This window comes from Acipenser ruthenus, chromosome 2 (genome assembly GCF_902713425.1).
Source record: "Acipenser ruthenus chromosome 2, fAciRut3.2 maternal haplotype, whole genome shotgun sequence".
Classification (NCBI taxonomy): domain Eukaryota; kingdom Metazoa; phylum Chordata; class Actinopteri; order Acipenseriformes; family Acipenseridae; genus Acipenser; species Acipenser ruthenus.
This window is the reverse complement of record NC_081190.1, coordinates 88,871,432-88,889,780: the sequence shown is the minus strand read 5'-3', so window position 1 is coordinate 88,889,780 and position 18,349 is coordinate 88,871,432. Positions and strand designations below refer to the sequence as shown.

The 18,349-nt window shown below is 40.4% G+C and overlaps 1 protein-coding gene across 1 annotated transcript in view; it reads right to left on the bottom strand.

The window, feature by feature from the left end:
• The window catches only part of pik3c3 (phosphatidylinositol 3-kinase, catalytic subunit type 3), a 34,174-nt gene extending 23,900 nt beyond the window's left edge, over positions 1–10,274 (bottom strand). The window contains exons 1-5 of the mRNA XM_034015903.3: positions 9,746–10,274; positions 9,075–9,263; positions 5,508–5,651; positions 4,359–4,488; positions 793–879 (exon numbers count right to left, since the gene is read on the bottom strand). Of these exons, the coding sequence (XP_033871794.1) occupies positions 793–879; positions 4,359–4,488; positions 5,508–5,651; positions 9,075–9,263; positions 9,746–9,813 (618 nt within the window). The 5' untranslated portion in view covers positions 9,814–10,274. The remainder of the gene's footprint in view (positions 1–792; positions 880–4,358; positions 4,489–5,507; positions 5,652–9,074; positions 9,264–9,745) is intronic.
• Between the last annotated feature and the right edge of the window lie 8,075 nt (positions 10,275–18,349).

The window sequence follows — 18,349 nt, the reverse complement described above, 5'->3', positions numbered from 1 at the left end:
CCACTGCTAAATACCCCAAACTACTGATACCCCTGCCACTGCTAAATAACCCCAAACTACTGATATCCCTGCCACTGCTAAATACCCCAAACTACTGATATCCCTGCCACTGCTAAATACCCAAAACTACTGATACCCCTGCCACTGCTAAATACCCCAAACTACTGATATCCCTGCCACTGCTAAATACTCAAAACTACTGATATCCCTGCCACTGCTAAATACCTGATAACTCCTGCCACTGCTAAATATCCTTAAATAGCCACAAATACTGATACTGGCACTGCTAAATTCTCCTGTCAGTGTTAAATACCTCTGTTACTGCTAAATGTGCCTGTTAACCTGTCATTGCTAAATATCCCTAAACACCCTTGATACCCCTGTCATTTCAATAAACATCTACCGAAGCCCCTGTCACTGTTTAATACAACAAAATGCAGCTTTTTTTACTGTGATACATCTTCGATATGAGACGATGGTCTGTCCTAATACTGATCAGAATTATTTAGACGGTTTTTAATTGTTTGATTTTTACAAACTGGCTTCTTATCCTGGGTTTTCTAATTTTACAATTAAAACCAAATTTTGTATGTCTTTTTAAAATTTCTGTTTTACTATATTTTGTATTAGACTGTTTTTAATTCAGTAGCGTTCAGATATGTTCATTTGTGTGTGTGTGTGTGTGTGTGTGTGTGTGTGTGAAGCACTTTGGGATCCTTGCGATGAAAGGTGCTATAGAAATGTGAATTGTATTGTGCTTGCCAGCTGCCTGCTATCAATGACGAGTCTCACCTCGTTGATCATCTCAATCTCCCTGAAGGTGAGTCGATCGAGCCAGTCCACCTTCACCATATGACCCTGCCGGTGTGCCTTGGTGAGCTGGGGAGAGACGGAGAGACAGCTCGCTGTTATTAGCAATGCTATTGTACACCCTCACTGTCAGGGTACAGAGGGGACTCACAATGTTACTGTACACCCTCACTGTCAGGGTATGGAGGGGACTCACACTGTTACTGTACACCCTCACTGTCAGGGTACGGAGGGGACTCACACTGTTACTGTACACCCTCACTGTCAGGGTACGGAGGGGACTCACACTGTTACTGTACAACCTCACTGTCAGGGTACGGAGGGGACTCACACTGTTACTGTACAACCTCACTGTCAGGGTACGGAGGGGACTCACACTGTTACTGTACACCCTCACTGTCAGGGTACGGAGGGGACTCACACTGTTACTGTACACCCTCACTGTCAGGGTACGGAGGGGACTCACACTGGTACTGTACACCCTCACTGTCAGGGTACGGAGGGGACTCACACTGTTACTGTACACCCTCACTGTCAGGGTACGGAGGGGACTCACACTGGTACTGTACAACCTCACTGTCAGGGTACGGAGGGGACTCACACTGGTACTGTACACCCTCACTGTCAGGGTACAGAGGGAATTGGGAGCACAATCACATTCACTTTACGTAGTAGATGACTTAGAGGACAGCCTCAGAAACCGTTTGTGAGCAGAACAATCCCTTATAAAAGTTCACCACAGTAAACCTGCATGGTCATTTTGCAGTTTCACCATAATACTATGCATTTACCATAGTTTGCAATGGTTTGTCATGGTTTCGTTTTTTTTTGTTTTTTTTTAAACATGATTTACCGTGTTTTATTACACTATGGGAAACTTTTGTTGCATAAATAGCATACAAAACAAAAAGTTTCATTTTAATCATGTGCTTGTTTTAACAGCAAAGACCTTTTGAGGTGGGCACTACTGACGGCAACGCCCTTCTCAAGTCTATGAGACACTCTTAGCTTTGCTCTGACAGTACAGGATTCATGAATCTACCAGCTTGTGTGCAAAAGAGCAATTTTTGTTGTTGAAGATGAGAGCTGTCAAAAGGGTACCCAGTTGTAAGATACCGCATATAGAAAATTAATTACTGCATGTCGCTTAACTGTAAATCCTATAATATAAAAATCGGGAGAACAGATCAACACAGAGAGATGTGGAATGTTATCTCGTAGCTCCTGGGAGAGAATCCTAGGCAATGGCGCCACCTCCCTGACAGCCACTGAATTCATTTCTCTATTGAGCTCCTGTTCAGTGGGAATTGTGTTAGCACTGTTGAATCACACAACAGCAATTAATAAAGAGAGCCCCAGCACAGCTCTCCATCAATGAACAGAGAGATTGGGAAAGACACACAATAAACCCATGCTGTAAATGTAGTTGTTGCATTTATGTATGGTATAAATTATCAGTCAAAAATGTATGGGAAAAAATGCAATCAATTTTTGCCAGACAAGTGCCACATATCATCACCATCATCACACTCCATCAGTGCAATACTGTCAGTAGAAGTATCATTGCATGCCCTCTGTCAGTAGTAGTGTACGCATAGTTAGGTAGTTTCATGAACTCTGAAGTTTACTGGGAGGTTCAGTCTTCAGACTGGACAGGTTGCTGGTTTATTGTTTGCGATGTGGACAAAGTTGAGATCACAAAAATAATTTCACTTGTTTCTTAAGTTGGATTCATCCACAATACACAAGAGAAGGGCTAGCAAATTAACCCACTGCACCAGCGAGCCTCCCAGTGACATAAAGAGATGCAATCATTAATCAAAATCATCACTCTCTACAGGTTTTATTTATTAAACATTCATTGATCTATTAATCGCCCTGTTATACACGACAGTTGTTTTTTGTGACTTTGTGAAGAACTTACTTCTTTTATTTGTATAACAAAGTGTATGCACACTCACACGCTTTATTATTGCTTTATTATTTTACAACCATACACAGTAACGTGTTACATGACAGCAAAATAAGAGTTGCAGCACGGCTGGTGTGTAAAGATCAGGGGATGAGGCTATTTTTTCCTGTGTGAGATCGCTGCACCTCTATGTGGCAATGTTGTTATTCTCCAAAAGCTTGCATGGAATGATAGTAAATTAGTAATTAATTGAGAAACATAGAGTGTTCACTCCATTGTGTAATTAACTCCTAATTCTTAGAAAAGTAGAACAAAACTAAACTGGAACCAAACAACTTAGTGATACAATCCAGGGTCTCTCAAGCATTCTCTCTCAAGTTGTTTGTCACATATTAACATGGGAGGATGTAACTAGTCTATTGAGTCACAAGTATGTTCTCTATTGATAAAACTGGAGTTAAGACGGGAGTAAACTCGGTAGTGTAAGAAAGACATTAATGACCTGCGAGTGTAGTGTTATTCTGATTTGTAATAGTGGGATGAACGTCAGTACCCATGACTTAAAACAATTAGCGGAGCTATTTGGAACAGCTTTACAGCTTAACAACTGAGCTGGTGAGTTTCTGAGCAGGGGAAATAATGGGATGGGATCAAGAAGCAGCACTTGATTTACACCAATTGGCTAATTGTTTAGTCCCCCGTGAAAAACGCGATTGCGGATCACGGTGCGATTTCGCAGAATGCACTCTGGGTTGCAGAATTATTGATTTTCCATGGCAACAAGCCCTAGCATTCATAAGAACAAATTCAAATTTTTTAAACATTCCACAAGGTGGCGCAGTGAGATATTTGAATACCTCTGCTTTGTTTACCTTCAACCCGCTCTTAGGAAAAGCAATCCACTCATTTTAGACACTGACGTGCTGTGGCTATTCAAACCCCAAGCTAACATGGATCCATTTTTTAAGAGCAAACATGTGCCTGGAGGCAAAACCACTTAGGAAATAAAACAGCCACTGATCGTGCTGGGGAATACCCGAGACTCTTGCATGAGGAAGGGGGTTAACTGTTTTGCAGACCATGCATGTCATTTCTGAAGAAACTATCAGAGCCCTGTTTCCTCTACTTCAATGGGAAAGCACGACTTTAAACACCTGACACACAGTCCTGAGAAAATGGAGAACATTTTTTTAAAATTTATTTTTATTTCAGGTCAATTTTATAGTTTCTAGTTGCAGTTGCTCACTTTCAAAGTATTGTTCCTCTATTTGCAGTAAAGGTTTAAAACTGCAAAACACCAGTATTTATTTGATAATGTATTTTACTTTTCTACCTGCTGACAGTGGCCTCACAATTTTGTTTTTGGAATTAATAAAAGTTATTAAAGTTTCAATACATGTTTTTGTGTATTCATTGGCTATTTGTTTTAGCATATACTGTAATAAACTTTGTAAACAGACCTATAAAAAAATTAACAAAAGAACCAGGTTGGTTTTAAATTTTAAAAGGCTACCGCAGAATTCAAGAATTTCTGTTGCAGAAATCATGGACCCTTGCTGCAGAATTTGGAAAAATTTGCCGCGCTTTTCACAGGGGACTAATTGTTTAGCAAGTTCCCCCTCTGCCCTGTCTTTACCTTAGCCAGTCGCCCCATTTGGTCCTCACTCAGGCTGCTACTGGTTCTCCCCGGGGTCTGGGTGGGCTCTGAGCCATCCCCCTCCACTGCCGGCCACACCTTCAGATCATGCATCCCCTGACGAAACATCCTGCGGGGGTGAGAGGGAGGAGGAGAGGGGGTGAGGTATACAGGAACCAGAGGGGCCAGTGGTGAGAGTCAGCAAGAGAGAGGATGAAAAGCAGAGGAAGGGAGGGAGGTAGAGAAACACAGAGCGGGAGAGAGAGAAACAACATGAACTCTGATAAAGGGTGCATCTCCCTGTTGCAAGTAAGACTGGGCTGATTCCAGCTTCCAATAAGATATATTAGAAATAAAAAAAAAGAAAGGGAGGGAGAGAGGAACCGAGATGGAACGAGAGAGAAAGAAAGAAAGAAAGAAAGAAAGAAAGAAAGAGAGAGAGAGAGAGAGAGAGAGAGAGAGAGAGAGAGAGAGAGAGCTCCACAAATAAGAACTTGTGACAGGACGGATGGCAAGTCAGCTGACCACAGCCCTGCTCATGCCAATAGAACACACAGCGCTCACCACGGTGCAGTCCTGGCTCAGTCCATAAACCATGAGGACAAACACCTAACCTCTATCAGGGTTCATAATGAGCTTATAGTAATTCACATTCCAGCACAAACTGGGGAGGTCTAGCACGCCTTATCATACCATACCATTGTCATGCCTTTTTGCAGTGGCAGTTAACTAGTTACATGTGTTTTTGTTTCTTAATTGTTTTTTAATTGTGTTATTTTGCCAATGACAACAGTCCTGGACTAGTTATGGATTATCCTGGCAACACCTCACAGTCAAAGCACATGCTGTGGTGTTTAATTGAGGCTTACTAAACTAGTTATGTCAGTAAACTCTTATCCTATGTATCACTTATTTATCTGCTTTAACACGGGTTCCATATCATTTTTTTTTAGTCTGGTAGTTCATCGTTAGACATGGTTAATCCCCACACCCCTTGTCTCTTCCTCTCATCTCTCCCCTTTCCCCTCCCTGCCCCCTTTGTCTTTCCTTAATGCTCTGCTCTCCTCCTTTCCTCACACCCTCTCTCCTCTCCTTACCTCACCTGTCTCTCCTTACCTCTCCTCTCTCTTCGTGCCCCCCCCTCCTTACCCGTATTTCCCAAAGAGTGTGACGGTGGTGCCCCCGACGGGGACGGCTCTCCCCGGTCCGTACACGTCCCACACGGTCAGGGCCACCTGTGCGTTCTGCGGCAGGTCCGGATATTTCACCGGCAGCTTCAGCCACTCGTTCCAGCTGTGGGGAGACAGGTGGTCATCATGAACGGCAAACAACCCCCCCCCCAAAGAAAAATGCAGTACCTTCTCGTATTCAAAAAACCAAGATTCCCTCACTCCGCAGTGAAGACTGGCAAGTATAAAACATTTTCAAAAAAAGCCAGCGACTGGCGCAATCCACCGCCTAATACTATATTTCCGCTGGCTACTTTTATTAAAAAATATTAAGATTATTTTCAGGGATTATCAGTCTGTTTTTTGTCATATTGTTGTACTGTAAGGCAATATATAGTACATAATAGCTATACATATTGTACAGCACCTGCTTCATGAAGTTGTGGAGCAACCCATATATGAGGCTAAAGTCAAGAAACACCTTCAGACAGGAGGCAAAAGGACCAACAGTGTGGAAGTGGGAGCAGCACCCTATGGGCATGTGAAAAACACCACAAAAACTGGGATGATGCTGATTCTCATCTCAAGCGTTTTCTAGGTAGCCCAACATCTTATCCACCTGGGTACAAGCTTCCCCGAAACCTATGGACTAAACTACATAGGACTTGCTCTGGAGCTGGACGCTTCAATGCCACTCTCTATAAGATGGGTTTGAAGGACAGCCCAATGTGTAACTGTGGTGATGCACTGCAGACAGCTGACCACCTCCTAGAATGTGTAGCACACCCACAAATCCAAGATGAGGACTTGGCCAGTGTCAATGAAGAAGCTGTTGAGTGGCTTCATCGCATCGATGATGTGTAGAGAGGGAGACGAAATATGAAGTATACGAGAGAAGAAGATATTGTATAGTTCCTCCAGGATTCTGCGATCATGGGGAAAAAAAAACCCCACAGAATTTGCTCTCCCGTGGAATTTTCAATTTTTGGGGGGCGAACTATATTAGATATTATCCGATTAATTGGGATGACAACATTTTTGTGAAAATCCTCTTTTTATTTTTTTTTTAATTGTTACTTTCCCGTTTGTTTTGTGGTATGTGATGGTAGCACTTTCACATTGTGGCCTTGGTCAAAGAAACAAAAATGCTAGTTTACCAGCTAATCATTGTCACCTGTCACAGCTTCCAAACTATTTATACGTTTTAAAATTACAACGTTTTGGTGAACAACAATTGTTTCTAAAAATACCGTTACATTTGTACATTTGTACAAAAATGCTCCAAGTCTGAAACAGTGCATTCGTAAAATGTACCAACGCTAATTTGAATCCCAGTGCACCACTACAATCTTATTCTGCTAGGCAACTGTTATTATTACTAATGTGATTAAATAGAGTCATATGTTTTGGCCATAACTGTATTTAATTTATTTTTTTAAGAATTGTTATGTTTTATGTACATTAATTTAGAACAGTGAAAAACTAAAATAAAAATACACGTAAGGTTTGTGTGTTGCACACGTGCCATTGACAAAATGCCCTGAAAACTTAACAAAACAATTTTAATGAAGGGCTGTAATGCAGCAAAAAGCTAAATAATTAAACAAAAAATAAAAATTAAAAGGTTACCGTACCAAGCTGATTTTTTTTCTTAAGAACTCCTTTAAACCAATGTTATCTTTAGCCAGTCAAATCGTAGAGTGCCTAAATAAAGTTTCCCATCCCACAAATCCTTTTTTTTTGTCTGTTGCATCTTCTTTATCGGCCGCAACATTGTTTACCGTCAGGGGTTTAAGAACAATTTAATTGTGCAGCAGATTCCCTAGTTATATGATGAGCAGATAATATCTCACTGGCCAAAGAAGCTGGCACTGTAATTTAAGACGCTACCATAATGAAAAACAGTATTGTAGCGTGAGTTTTGTACTAAAGCAGGGTCAGCTGTTGCAGGGAAAACTAAGTTTATTTCTCAAACTGACCAGAACGGAGAAAATAAAATGCATAGAAATACTTGCAACTTTAATTAGGAAGTGTACTGCTGAGGGAAAAAAAAAAAACGAAATATTTAGGGAATTAAAGACTACTGCAGCTTACTTGACTGCAGTAAAAAAAAAAAAAATATGCTATTCCATAAATTTAGCCCTATGACAATGTGCTTGCCGTGGTGTATTTAATATCGAAAACAGCAGAACAAACTTGCTGCAATTTAAACTTGTTTTTACTGAAAAATATACAGTAACATGTAATCATAAGAGCTGTCTGTGTTACATGCTGTCAGATCAGGACTTCACTACTGCATGGGAGCTGCAGCATGCTATTTCCCATATTACAGCTGTACACAATTGTGCAGTGCGGTCATTAATTCCACACACATTTTCAGCCAGTCTTGTACTGCTGGGGCCTTGATGCTACAAAAGTACATTTTTCTTTGTGTTGCTCTCGCCTTGCTGTGAGCAGTCCTGAAATAAAGCTCCTTCTTTGCACTAATGGAGTACTTTGTCAAACACAACAAGAAGACCAGTACTAGTCTAGCACATGCTTAAACCATGCACAAATGCACCATTTTAATCCCTTTAAAAAAACCAAAAAAACCTTGGCACTATGTGCCACAACAAGATCGGTGCCCCCTACTACCTTGTAAGTGTCATATACCTTCAAACTAATCCAAAACCCTGCATCACTAATCAAAATTGCAATTAGCAGTATCTCTAAAACAGAAATTCCAATTCCTTCAAAGGAATGTGAATTGGAGTTGCAATATTGGGGATTGATTTTAAAAAATAATTGGAAATGGAATTGGAATTGGAATTGGAATTGGAATTGGAATAGAGAAATAGGAATTGAGAAACAGGAATTGAGAAACAGGAATTGGCCCCAAACCTGATCAGACTGTACCCTAACTTAAACTTGTATTTAATGCATCCTAAACAGTGGCAGACTTACACCTACTGTGTAAATGTGCAGGCCTTGACTGATTAATTTGTTGTGTAAATGGAATCCTGGGCATCCATACTGTAATATATAAAGGCTGCATGTCCCTGTTGAAATTAAAGCTGAGTCACAGTGGCCGGTAGACTTTGATAGAGAATGATTTGTCTCAGAAAGATACCAGAAGAGTAGCGTTACTGTATCTGTCAGAGCAAGGAGTGTCGACCCAGTGTCCAATACAATATAATACCAGTAGGGATCCCTTATAAAAGGTTACCATGGTATTTTTGCTTGATAATTTTGCAGTTTTCCCACATGCTTTTTCCATGGTTATACTATGCATTTACCATAGTTTACCCTGGTTATTAACAGACCTTACCATACCTTGCTATTCTTTACAGGGCTTATCTATGCTTTATTTATTTATTTATTTATTTTTATTGAACCTTTATTTAACCCGGAGAGTCACATTGAGATTAAAAAGCTATTTTTCAAAGGAGTCCTTTACCATGTTGTCACTGTACTTTATTACACATTGCTATGCTTTTACTATGAGACACTTTTTATAAGGGATAGTGCTTTAGGGAAAAAAATTAAAATAATAATAACGCCTACTCACTTCCAGCGAGTGCTGAAGGCCTTGTAAGAGGTGCGGACTGGCAGGGCCAGGGGCTTCCCCTCTGCAAACACTTGGCACGTGACATACAGGTCAGAGCAGGTCTCCTGGTAAAGCCCAGAGAACCGGAGCATGGGGTCCTCCAGCAGGGCCTTGTAGCTCTTCTGCTCTCTCTTTCCTTCCAGGCTGCCTCTGTGGAAGAAAGCAGCACACAGAAACACATGTGAACACTACAGAACACTGCAAGTAGCACTCACTTTAGCATGATTTTTTTATACATTAGTTTTTACAACTGCTATGCAATGGGAGCCTTGTGCAATGGCTGCCTTGTTTTTAACAATCAACTAAATATTAAATTAAACCAATAACCCCCTGACCAGGTCCTACTGCACAAACACATGCCTGAAACCTTTTTTTTTTTTTTTTTTTTAAAGCTTCCCAGAAAAAAAAAAAACTAATTCATGAATAAAAATATGCAGACACGCATCCAGAGACGAACTCTGCAGCTCTTGCAAGTATCACTCATGTATGTGCTAAGCAAACCATCACGCTCCCTTCATAAGAGCTACGGGAAGGGATGTGTTGTTACATATATCAACTAAGAAAGCACATAAAAACACATCTACAATAGGGACAATTAAACTTGACAGAAAAATAACAAAGAAAACACTTACATCTTGAGTTGAACGTTGATATCCAGATCACAGCTGTACACATAATTGAATTTATCCGTTTCCACCATGACTCCCTGCGTGAAGAACGAGCTTAATAATGGCAGTGTCCGTATTTATTACACTGTATAATTTATACTATAAATTATGCGGTGCTGTATTTTTCTTGAAACCAAGACTTTAAATGTATCCCTCGGGGCCTGACGTCAAACTGTCAGATTACGGTCTGTGTTGTCTCTCGCATACCAGCTAGAGCTAATAATAATAATATACGGCACCAGTTTGGTGCTTCCCACAGCTGTGACACCGATCCGGGTGTTTTAATAAAACTAAAAAGCGATTGTACACGATTTACGTGAACAGTCGGTACCACCGAACCCAGCCGGTCATGACTATTGTGATACACAGCCAGTAAGATTTCCTAACAGGAAACACAACAATCGTTTAAAGGCAATAGTAATCCCTACCGAGCACACCTACTACGGAAGAATGGCGACGAGATCCCTGTGCTCGATTATCGTTTGATTCACACTGCAGCCTGACCGAGCACCCGCCGAAATAGTTCTCTGGTTGGCTGCAAAGGAAAAAGGGGATTCTGTTTCTTGATGACATCAGCGTTTTTTAAAGAGACAGAGAGCTTATTTTTTTTCTATTATGGTTTGTGAGTGAGGTTTGGGAACTGCTTATTATAATATTAATACTGGGGTGAGACTGCAAAATTACACGGAGTGTGATGAACGATAGTGCCTATAAGGCCGCACCAGTAGGGGGTAGTTAAATATGTGACTAGTCAAATGCTTTTTAGGAAAGTAGATATGGATGGATTGTATTTTTTATAAATGAATCTACTATATGTGTACATACTGTATGTTCAAAGATTGTTATCATACAGTATGTCGTAGAAAATCTACCGCCTGAGTAACAAACCCACCGAAACACTGCGCCTAGTAGTTTAATACCAGGGATCAAGAAAGATTAATGTTTTACTGGCAGGGAAAGGGGTGTGTGTATTAAGATGTTGCTACAGTATCTGTAGCAGCGAAATCAGCAAACCAATATATTCCATACCGTGAAGGAAATGAAAGATACAAAGTTACACGTTATCAATATGCCCTTGTCCTCATTTGAAAACAGGCTATTTTGTAATTTCATCCAACTTTTATTTTTAACTGGCCTGTTATTTTAATTTTCTCTTCAACTATATTGTTACTCAAATTTTGTCAACCGTAGAAGTGAAGTCTAAGTGTAATGTATAAAATTACATAACTATAGCTTGTGCTTTTTCAAAGAAAAATGTATTTGGTACATAATGTTTTGAATCACAGACAGTGCTGTAGAACTGAACTAGAAAGCATGCATTGTTACCTGGGGATTATCCGCAGATGTAGTGGTACTATAATCAAGGTTTAAAACTGCAATACAATCCTGATCAGATATTACCTGAATTTGTCTGATCATCCCCAGTTTACAACAGTAAGGCAGTATGTTTACATTAGTGTATAATGGGAACCATGTAGATAGAGAAGGAGATAGAGAAGGAGAGTGAATAGTGACGTGCAATTACAGCTCCAGTCCACAAGATGGAAATATTACCAAAGGAATATAACCCATTCCACAAAGTCCCCCTCTATCTATCTATCTATCTATCTATCTATCTATCTATCTATCTATCTATCTATCTATATATATATCTATCTCTGTATGTGTGTGTGTGTGTGTGTGTGTTAAAATAGTAATTTTATTTGTTTCACACATGATATTATGTCCACAAAGGTGGACCCAGGGTCCTAAGGGAAACACAACTATTACAAATTGCTATTGACAAAACTATAATCAAGACATATTCGTCAACATTACTTGGAAATTGTGAGTGCCTTCACTGACGGTATTTCAACATATATATGGCAATAAATCATACACACCAGGCTAACCAGTTCCTTCGAAATGGACTCCCATGTATTGTCTTTCAAATCTGTATCTTTATAATTGCGATGACCTGTCATAAAACTCTGGGTATTTTTTCAGCCACGAGAGGGTGTAGTATTCTTTCCTCCATCATTCTTTCCTCCATCATATAGGAGGCTGTGGTCCAGTGGTTAAAGAAATGGGCTTGTAACCAGGAGGTCCCCGGTTCAAATTCCACCTTAGCCACTGACTCATTGTGCGACCTTGAGCAAGTCACTTAACCTCCTTGTGCTCCGTCTTTTGGGTGAGACGTAGTTGTAAGTGACTCTGCAGCTGATGCATAGTTCACACACCCTAGTCTCTGTAAGTCGCCTTGGATAAAGGCGTCTGCTAAATAAACAAATCATAATAATAATAATAATCATTCTGGATGCTGCTTCACCCTGCTGGACCATGTGCATTGAAGCTGTTCTCTGATTGCTCAATGTCCTAGTTGACACACGACAAACCGCAAAAAATAGGATTCAATCCTATTTATTTCGAGTCACTCCAGTACCGCTGTGGTGCCGCTCTCGCGTAGCTTGTGGTGTGAAAGATACTAATCAAAAGTATAGGTTCTATTCATTTTGTCGCATCGCTGCACAGTTTCGCTTGCCGCATCGCGTCTGGTGGGTAGCAGCCTTAAATCGGCCGCAGTGGTGAGGCGACATTTGAACTGAGAAAAATGGGGGTAACATTGTAAAGTAAAATTGTTGACCCAGGTTGCAGTGGCACTGATGACATAATGCTGACTCTCCCACTTTACTGCAGATTTCCTTTAGTTGAATTCCCTGTTATCTACAGCAGCAGGGAAATGCACCATGGTATTGCAAAGTGCTTTGAGAGTTGTTCAGGAGAAATACATACAAACCTAAATCCGATTGATGGAGGTTTAAGAAGGATGTGATGTTAGTACAGTAATGTCCATCCTGTGTAGTTTCTAAACCTCCCCTTTCACACAAAGGCAGTGCGATGCCTGAAAAGAATTCCTTTTAGCAACCCGAAACCTCTGCCGTTGCTGTTAAAGGGATTACAATCCCGCTTCCTTCCTTATCCCACTAATTCTCCCTGGGAACACCCCCGAGGCTGGGAATTAAAACTCTCACACCTTTAATTAGGACCCGGTCCTCAGCTCGGAGGTTCGCTCAGTTGCAGGGAAACCTGACACCTGTTGGGTTGGGAAGTATTCAATAGCAAGTCAGATGCTTGTAATATTGAGTGACAGTATCAAAAATGCTTCTGTTCTGCATTAATAGGGTTAAGTAATAATGAGCAGAGGCAGTGTTATCAGAACGATTACTTTTCTAACTTTTGCAGGCCACAAAGTGTAACAGTTTTTGCCTTAGGTTGTTATACAGTATCTGTAGTCTTCCGCTTGACTGGGGTGCAGCATCTCATTTTTAAAAGCTGGTTCATTCTTCAAATTGTGCGAGGGTCTCTGAGGTCGATTTCTAGCAGTGTGAATGACTGGTGATTCAGTTGACTGGTCGCCAGAGTTAAATCTTGCTTAACTCTAGCTGGTTCTATAGCCATCTCCTGCTGGTATTAAGACGGAAGTATGAGCCAGTCTTTAGGGATATGATGACTTTTTTATTATGGTGTAAGGGGAATTTATTCAGGACAGGAGTTTTGACACACATTGGAATTTAGGCAAATTTGCCAACAAACTTGTTTTTATTTAAAATATTGTAAAAGAAAATGCTGGGGCATTGTATGAGTTCAAGTTCTGAAGGAAGAGTGCCCCAAAACACATCTCTCTGTAGAATTGCTGTAGACATCCCTGGGTGTTGGTTATTGTTGTTTTTTTTTACTATCTCCTGGTATCTTCTGTTAGTTGGCCTTCCACTGAGCCAAATAAGTATCCTTGGTCTGCCTTTATTGTCCTGGTTCTCTGTGCTATATCGTACTGTATCTCTGACAACTGTGTCACACATATAGTATATTTTAGCTGTATCTTCAGAAACACTGGTGGCGCTTGACATGGTGTTTCCTTCACAGTGTTCTTGAGGGTTCTTCAGAATCTTACCCAGATTGGATGAAACTCTGCGTGGATATTTGTTACAATACGTTCTTGAAGATTATTGACCTACGTTTTCATGGTACTGACCCCAGACTGATGGAAAAATGAAAGGCTGCAGTATGTCAGTGTAACAGATTCTGTCCCCAGTTGGTGAGATGAGATGAGGTCAAAAGCTCTAAAACCACAAATGCAGAATTTCATTGAGGTTAAGGTAATCCCTTGTGGTGTGCAGGGTCACCGGTTCACTCCAAGCCTCCACCCTGTTACCTCAGCAACTTATTAATGGTTTAGCGTTATTACTGAAATCCACCACACTGTATTTTTTTAAGACAGTAAAGTTGATAATATAATGATAATGGAACCCATATTGAGAATCCCTCTACACCAGGATAATTCAGCCCCTTCACAAAGGCAAGGTGAGAAGCATAGATCAGTAACACAGAATTACTTCTTTATTACTCTGACTCATTACTCAGCAGAGTTACTGCAGTGCAAAAGTCTACATGTAGGATTGTGTGTGACATATTTCCTAATCACTCAACTATGAATGTAAACTTTGTTATAAGGAATTCTATGCATATTCTGCATCATTCCCCAATTAATTTGCAAAAATTGTAGTTTTCCATTATGCATCTAACACAAGGTTATTGGTAGTCTGGGGTTGTATCTTTCCTTGAATTATCAATCAGTTGATATAGAAAAAGATCATCCATAATTGTAAGGTAAAACTTATAAGAGCCTAAGAGACGTAACAAATGTTTCAGCTAGTGCCATCTTTACTTAGTTTCTTATTTTACTTTAGAATTAGAAAAATAAACTAATTTGATACCACGACCAAGCCAGCTTCCTCTTTTGCATCCAGGAAGTCTCGAGTTCCTGGTTATAAAAGAGGAAACTGGCTTGGTGTCTGCCTGAGCTCGCTAGGTGCCTGGCCGGTAGGGTCCGCTGTAGCGTGATGAGGAGAAACAATCCCTGACGGTTTTGCCTCCCTAACCCATGAGAGTGCCAGGGCTAATGTGAAGCTCCTCCAGGATTCCCAAGAGACTTCACACAGCCAGGATTCAAACCTGCGCTCCTCTGACTGTATGACTCACCCTGCAAACAATGAGTCTGCAGCAACACGATAAAGAACCTAAAGTGTTTCTCAGCTCCTCCAACAGTACACCTTGTTATTATAATTAAACGTTTACATCACTATATTCTACAGGAGTTTACAGCCTTCATTTTTACATTTGTTGCGCAACCCCTGGAAGATAATAAGATAGTGAGTGGGAACCATGGTACTTGTGAGATGTATTGCTCATTAAAGCCTTTTGCATATTTTTTAAAGAGGTGACAATGATCTATTCTATAGAGATAACAAGGTATTTAGTAAGTAAGGGGAGTGAGGAAAAATGGCCAATAACAGCCCCACCATTTGTCTTAGTAAATTATTGTTGATTTTGGTCATTTGTGTCAGTACTGTATATATGAATGTGATCTTATCCACTGTGTGATCGAAACAAGTGTAGCTGTGAGTGTGCGGTTCCGAGCTCTCATTCTCTTCCATTGAGCTGGCTTAGCCTCCCAGCACTTCAGTGCAGCAGTAATGGGACTCAGCAGGGCTTCATTGTTCTGCAAATAGAGATTAGTGCTCTCAGCTCAGCAGGTAATGGGGAGGGGGTTAATAACAGAACAGGTAGAGTGGTCACTGACACCCCTATCTTTTCTGTGTTTTGCTAATCCTGAAGTGAAGCGTCTAATCTCCCGAAGGATCTCTATGCAGGCTGCCTTTGATGGGAGCACAGTGTGAAGGTGGATCTCTTTAAAGGAGCTAGGCTGCTGACGGATTAGCCAGTCAATTAGAGGTCAACCAGCTATTCAGGAGTCTTTGATAGCTAAGTACCTGGGACAAAAAAGACAAGAGTATATATAAGTAAGGACAATGACTGCCGTTTATTTACCTGTTTAAATGCTGTATTTTTAAAGACAAATGCAATTTAAGAACTAAGGTAGCGTGCTAAAGTTACAGCGAATTTATGTCTTGTGCATGGTCTTGTTATATTGCATGAACTTAGTGTAGAGTGCATAGAACTACAGTTCAGTATCTGCCCTTTTAACCAAAAAATAAATATGAAACTTCAGTGAGATAAATCTCTTGAGATGTAGAGGTTATCTCGTTTGTACTAATCTTATTTATGTATTGCACATGTATATACTGGAATGTATTTTGTAGTTTAGCAAGTGCATGACATGTGTAATTAAACAGCCTTGTTTTAAAACTAACATAAAAGACTAATCTCGCCTGTATGCTTGTAAGTGTTCAGTGGCTACCTCAAATCAAGTTGAGAGTGTATTGCTTGGGCACTCTTTAGTGTGTCAGACACGAGAGTGTAAGAGAAAGTACACTCTCAACTTTATTAGAGGTAGCCAACGAACATCTGAATGCTTTGTCATTCACATTCTGAGTGCGAGCTCTACACACTCAGCGAAATTATAAGTTTAGATGTCTCTAATAGGTTCCTGTGGGGATGCGACTTATAATTGTACTTAGTGATTTATTTAAACCACTAGGTGCAGGAAAGAGTGATTTCCCCCAAAGCCTTCTTGACTGTGTTTTTTCATTGTGAAAGGCTGATGGTGATCTCAAAGCATGCCTAGTTTTTATTGTTTCTTACCAAAGTGATCAATCAGATATAAAGATGACTGACCATGAGAAAAATAAGAACATTAGTACAAAGTATTATTATTATTATTATTATTATTATTATTATTATTATTATTATTATTATTTATTTCTTAGCAGACGCCCTTATCCAGGGCGACTTACAATTATACAAAGGAAATTATTCCAGTTATTTGATGCTGGTAAACATTATTTGTGAGTCAAACAATCCACAATGAAACACACACACACACACACACACACACACACACACACACACACACAGACACACACACACACACACACACACACACACACACACACAGACTACACTATTGAGTGGTGCAGGTTTCCAAACGTGAACTAATGTGTAAAGGCAATCACACCCTGCAGATCAGCCCAAGATCAGGCCCCAGGTGTTTCGTTTTTAAAACGTCGCTCAGTGCACTCCTCTCCTCTCCACGGCTCCCTGTAATACGTCTCTCATCTCTGTGGAAGAGATTGAGTACAAACCCTCTGCTCTCCTCACCTGGTATCTCCAGTGCCTGACAGGGCTCTGAGCTGACTATCTTGTTGTCTCCCAGCCGGCCTCTATTACCCCTTTTACACTGGCACGCCCGACCTGTGAGGGCCTGGCACCCAGTACAGATTGCCACAGGTCTATCTTACAGCAGGTTTAAAAGATTCAGTATGGCAATGCTAAGTGTTTGAATAATCTAAATGGGACACTGATCTAATTTAATAACAAGATATGTAATAACAGTCTGCAAATTGATAGTGGAGAGATGCTGCAGGAGAAGCAGACCTGCGAGTGACCATGCACACGTCAGAGCTCAACGGAAAGAGCTTAGAATTCCGAAACTCAGTGATGCTTGAGAGTCCAGAAGGAGAAGAGCCATTAATAAACTGGAGGAGGGAAGCATGTCTGACAGCTGCACTCAGGTTTCCAGCGCATCCCGAGTCTGTCATCGCCCGTGCGTCTCTCTGTGATACTGGATCCCTCATCCTTCTTCCTGAGCAGCTCCTCAGATGCCCGGAGGACAGGACTCTGGAGGGAGGGGCGGTCCACCTGACCCCTTCACCTGAGCCTGAGTCGCATACAAGGCTCGAAGGCAGACACCCTGCTCTTGGGGTCTTCACTGATCACGTGTTTATTGTTTTATTGATTTGTTATTTAGTTTTATCCCAGGATGGATACAGGTGTAGACAGATTTAGGACATAGGGTAGGAGACACATCAATACAAAATGTGGTGAGCACATGGAATGGGTTACCTAGCATGTTGTTTATACTGAATCACTGGGTTCCTTTATGGATGGAGACTCAGATGGATCACATTATTTTACTGTAAAGCTACACCTTAGTTAGTGCTTATCTTGGCGAGAGCCAAGTTCAAATCAGCAAGTTTTAACATCTATTCACATGTAATGGAAATCATAAGACCCGACTTGATAAAGTTTTGAGACCAACCAGATACTACGAACCAGACAAGAATAATTATTTGATACTTTGTTGCATAAACATAGTGTAGGCAATACAGTTATTTATACAATGTAACCACTATCTGTAACAGAAACATCAGGTCAAATACAGCCTTTTTTAAAACTTACACACTCCGAAAGTAAATTGTTCTAAATAAATGGTGAATGGTGCCCCATGTATAAAAATGCATCTTGCATGTTCTCTACTCAACTTTGGACACACACAGATTCATATTCCAGTGACACCATCTCTGGTGGTTTATATGGTCGCTCTGTTGACCAAAAAATGATTGTCAAATAAAATCTTTAAGTTATTGATATGCCTCATAACATGCAAGCTTTTCCAAACACAATTTTAAATAACGTGTATGTTTTTTGTACAATGCATACTGCATATTTTTGTTGTGTTTTTTTTAACTTTAATTCTAGATTTGCAAGTGCAAGGATTACAAGTCTGTTCCTGAGAAAAAGAAAAAGAAAACTTGAAGACAAACCTCAACACTTGATTTTATAACAGAA